The following is a 4,941-nucleotide window of genomic DNA, read 5'->3' on the forward strand; positions in this document are numbered from 1 at the left end:
TTTAAGTGAAAAATAAAACTGTTACAACAATCATAAAAAATCTGCCACAAAATTCCTAGAAATTTGACTAAAACAATGAAAATCTGTCATGACTTTATAAATAAGTCTGTCGTGTTAAGAAAATCTGCTGTCCATGAAAAATCTGTCGTTATACACTTCAAATAAATCTGCCATATAAAACAAATCTGCCGTCAAATTCTGCAAATTAATATGCCATCTAAAATAAGTCTGCCAAAAAAAAAACTGCCATCAACAATAAATCTGCCATTTACAAATTAGTCTGCCATATATGTAATGGCAGACTTTTATAAAAAAAAAAAAAAAAAACGAAATTGCAGGAATTTTTTACAAAGGGTAATATTGAATTTTGTTTTTTTCCTAACAAAGCAAAAAAGGGTATTTTTGATATGAAACTAACCCAACTGACCCTCAAATTTTAGGAGCTAATCTAGCAATTAACTGTTCAATTTGGGTCAAACTAGTAATTCCTGAAACTATATGTTTCTGACAATTTAGATTATAATATTTGACACCTTTTAAGATGTCATTACATGATTACGTTATACATAACAAACACTGCATACACATGGACGTAAATAACAAATAACAAAGTTAACGTGCGACATAGTTGTGAAAATGTGATACACATTTAAACTTATAACACTGCAAAGACAATTAAGTCTGAGTAATGTAGAAAACCTACAAATCATAAACACCAAGAAATGGCATGAGAACAGAACCAATCCAAAGCTTGCCATCTTTCTCTTCCACTTCACTTATAAACCTTAATCTCTTTCCTTCCTTATCCTCGAGTACTTCCAAAACCTCTCCTGATTCACTCAGCTTCACGGCTGTAGCATGAGGTCTTCCTCCAGTGAACAGCGAGTGCAGGCGCGGGGCACTGATCGGAAGTCTAAGCACCAAATCTTTGAACCAAGGTTGAGAGAGCGAGAGTTTCGCGAAAAGACCTTTCTTTGAGTGTAAAGCAACCCAGAATTCTCCATTCGAGTTTCTTCTGATGTTGTCAGGGAAACCTGGAAGCTCAGCAAACACATCTTGGGTTCCTGCGTTTGGACCAGAGAGCCAAAGCCTTAGGATCTTGCAAGTGGTTGTTTCGACTACCAATACAAAAGAACGGTCTTTGCTTAGTGCAACGCCGTTTGCAAATGCAAGGCCTTGTAATAAGACCGTCGCTTTCTTGCTTGATCTGTCATACTTGATAAACCTTCCAGTCTTATCAACGTTCAAAACAGCAGCTAAGAATTGCCTAAACATGACAACACTTTAGAGTTAAATCATCATCACCAATAGAAAAGGATAAACCAAGATTCATCATTCATGCATCAATGTAAAGAATAGTTTCATACTTTTGTAAACATGGATACAGAACCAACATGTAAAATTGGTAAAAAAAATATGTAAACCAAACTTTTAGGTAGTTAGTTACTACCTTCTGGATACGTTTTAGCTTTCTTGAAAAGACAATGCACATAATAAGAAAGATTAAATTTTGTGGGGTGTTTCCACTTCATGTTACCTTCTCTGAAATTTGGCACTGGTATCTGTGAAGTAAATCACATCATCTTGCTCATCAATGTCCAAATCATTAGTGAAACGAAACGGCTGCCCCTCAGCTTCTGTAACTAAAGGTCTAGCTAAACCACCAGCAGGACCAACAATAAGAAGGCCAAAGTAAGCATCTGCTATGTAAAGATCTCCACTTTTCTTATCGAACCTCAATCCCAATGGCCTTCCACACACATGCTCCAACTCTGGTGCAAAAGGGCGAACACACATCTCCCTATAAAACCATTTGTCACAAGTTGTAAACAGATGAGTACTAATCTAACAAAGAGTTATAAAATTGCTGAAACATATACACATATCTCACTATATCCTAAGGCTATGTTTACCTCTGATCAAATCCAAACAATTTCACACAAGAAAGATAACAATTTTGACAAGAAACAGAGCAATCGCTTCACTTCCACCATAAAAATTCTCAGCAACCAAGCAAAGTTGTCAAATTTTGTTTGGAAACGTACCTATTGGCCGATGTGAAAGCGAAATCGGTCCATCCAAGCGATTCACCACGCCATTTCAAGACTCGACCGTCGGAGACGCCAGCGTACGGACCTTCCCCTGCTGGATCGAAAGCTATACTCTCCGGACCGGAGGCTCCGGTTAAGTTAACCACTTTCGCCGACGGGAAAACATCGCGCGAACCGGCGATTTTAGGCGGTGCGAAGATGCCGTAACCGGTTTGAGTAGTTGAGACAAGGATTGCTAGGATTGTTACAACCACTGTTAAGAATACTGTTACGAGAATCGTGGTCATGGTGGTGGTGGTCAGTGAGATTTTTGCACTCTGCTTCCTCTGTTACGAGTGCTTCTTCTTTACTTTTGTTTCTCGGAGAAATCTTAAAAAGAATTTTGAGAAGCTCCTAGTAATTTTTGTTTAATTCGGATTTAGCCTAATTAGTTGTTAATTAATCAATTATCTCCAGCAATATTGAGATGATAAAATACGAAACTACATGTCAATGGACTTTAATGAAGCCCAATACTCAGCCCAATTTAGTGCGGATAATGTGTTAATAGCCCAATTAACACATTAGAAAAGAGATGTCTCAAGCTTTTTTTTACTCATAAAGAAGAGAAAAAACAGTGCCAAATATTGGTTTTATTATAACAAGTTGATGGCGTGCCGTTATTTCTTAAACTATGAAAAGTGTGTTTTTTTTTTCTAATATAGCGTGAATTATTAATTTATTATTGGTATATTGTGTAATATTATAAAGTTACAAAAGTTGTTGCGAATTTATTTGTTTATGTAATGTGTGATACATGCAATCATAAAAATGGATAATATAGCAAGTTCATATTTTTATATTGCTAGCATCTTTCAAGATATTATTTACTAGTGTCAAGGTATTTATTATTTAAAAAAATGGTAAAAGTCACTTTTCAAAAAGTGCTTCGGTAAAAACAGTATTGAAAGATAAAAGGACAATTAAGAATAATATTGATGTTTTCACCAAAAATAAAAAAGAATAATATTGATGTCAATAACAAAATAATATAGCTAAAAAAAAAAACAATATTCGATGTAGTTGATTTTATGTATTTATGATTAGTTTTTCTAATAGTAATTACTATCTTTGTTTATAAAAATTCGAAAAAGAATAATTTCAAATGGTATTTGTGTAAAATACTTTATGAACATATGCAAACTTTATAAATCAAATAGATTTTACCAAAATGAAAAGTAGGAGAACAATATAAAACTGATACATTCATCACTTCTTCTTTTAGTATCATAATTGATTGATGTTTCTAAGAACCAAGAGAAATGTCATGTCACTAAGGGTTTGAAATGTGTTTCCTAGCTTTATAATTAAACGAACTTAGAGGAGGAACACAATCATACAACCTTTATGTATTTTGCCCAAGGAAAAAAATTAAACAACCTTTATGTATTAAAATGATACGTTAATATGAAAATATAAGGGAAACTCACGCGATAGATAAAAATATAAAAAAGATTTGCTGGCAAATATGGCAAAGGGAAGAAAAGAAAAGAAAAAAAAAAAAAAAAAAGCAAAAGGGGATTTGGTGTTCAATAATGTGGCTCTGTGTTCCATCGGAGGGACACTTACCGTATCTTGAATATTGGCCTAGCAGCCATTGTAAGGGCATTTCAAGTTTTGAGTGTATTCATATTATATTAAATCTTGAAATTATTGGCACAAATCTCATAGGCAGAGATGAATGCGATTCGTTTGCATTTTCAAGTTAACAAATTAAGGTGAGATGAGTATTGCCCACGATTTCGTACACTTAAAATACACTATTTTTATCATGTAGTNTTTTTTTTTTTTTTTTTTGTGCAACCTCATGTAGTTATAGTTATATTATTATATCCTTGAGGAACTTTATTTGCTTAGCTAAACGTGTAAACATTGACTAAAATATGTTGTATCCCAGCCATATAATTTAATCATCACTTATTATGAGTACATTGCATATATTTCTTACATTATGAAACATAGTAGAAAGCTACGCATAAAAGTAGCTATAATCAGTTCAAGGCAGGTTTTAGACATCTTTATTGAACAAGCGAGTAGTCCGAATGCTAAAATCAGTATCATTAGAATACTTCGAAAAAACAACGTTGTTTTGGGCAATTTCTTAATGGTACCTAAGATGCTGGCTGAGATGACCGTAGTCAAGCCTTTTTAGAATCTCTATATTTAATTAATTTATATATATATATATATATATATCATATATGCATTATGCATGCAGGATATTTTAAAAAGTTGGAACTGCTGGTTGGATATATAAAAATGGAAATTTGGATAATATAGTTGGCAACTTCGGTTGTATTTTTGCTAGAAAATATTAATTAGCCGAAGTTCTAACTAACTATTGAATGTACTCATCTTTTTTTGTTTAAGTACACGAGTTAATATTATTTGGTCTAACACAAATGGTAATGTGTCGACAAGAAAAAAAAACAGAGGAAGGCTAATCGGATAGGGAACCTGTTACCTGATATTATGAGAAAAAAAGTTATAGCTAGTAAGCTAGAAGCATAGCCTTTTCCATGCAAACATCAATAATGCAATTTTTTTACTTAGAAATACCAATAATGGAAATTAAAAGGTGAAAGATATAGGATCAAACTCGAATATTGTTTGAAACTTTGAATAGACACTGGAGTTTCTTTTGTTTTGTTTTGGGTTTATTAATCCAATCAGAGCTCCTTACTGATGTATGGCATCGTTGTGAATATATCAAACCTACTACAATACCACATACAACATTAACTTAAGTCCGTGTGAATATCGCTGCTGCTGTATCTTTTAGAATAATGGCTGAGGTTTGATTCACCGTATCAAGACCGTAAAGCTAATTAAGCTTAGTTAAAATAGTAAT

At 33.2% G+C, this 4,941-nt stretch overlaps 1 protein-coding gene across 1 annotated transcript; it reads right to left on the minus strand.

Annotated features, from left to right (window-relative positions):
• Nucleotides 500-2,441, minus strand: LOC104712367 (protein STRICTOSIDINE SYNTHASE-LIKE 10). Its single transcript, XM_010429261.1, has 3 exons — nt 2,046-2,441; nt 1,538-1,801; nt 500-1,267 (listed from the first exon to the last, which is right to left on the minus strand). Exons 1-3 carry the CDS (start codon nt 2,336-2,338, stop codon nt 700-702), a joined length of 1,125 nt encoding a protein of 374 aa, XP_010427563.1. The 5' UTR covers nt 2,339-2,441; the 3' UTR covers nt 500-699.

Source organism: Camelina sativa, chromosome 9 (genome assembly GCF_000633955.1).
Source record: "Camelina sativa cultivar DH55 chromosome 9, Cs, whole genome shotgun sequence".
Lineage (NCBI taxonomy): Eukaryota > Viridiplantae > Streptophyta > Magnoliopsida > Brassicales > Brassicaceae > Camelina > Camelina sativa.

Coding starts and splice junctions, on each gene's coding strand:
- LOC104712367 (XM_010429261.1), bottom strand. CDS start 2,338: ATGACCACGATTCTCGTAACAGTATTCTTAACAGTGGTTGTAACAATC. Junction 1,802..2,045: donor GCTTTCACATCGGCCAATAG/GTACGTTTCCAA, acceptor ATGGTTTTATAG/GGAGATGTGTGTTCGCCCTT. Junction 1,268..1,537: donor AGTGCCAAATTTCAGAGAAG/GTAACATGAAGT, acceptor TGTCATGTTTAG/GCAATTCTTAGCTGCTGTTT.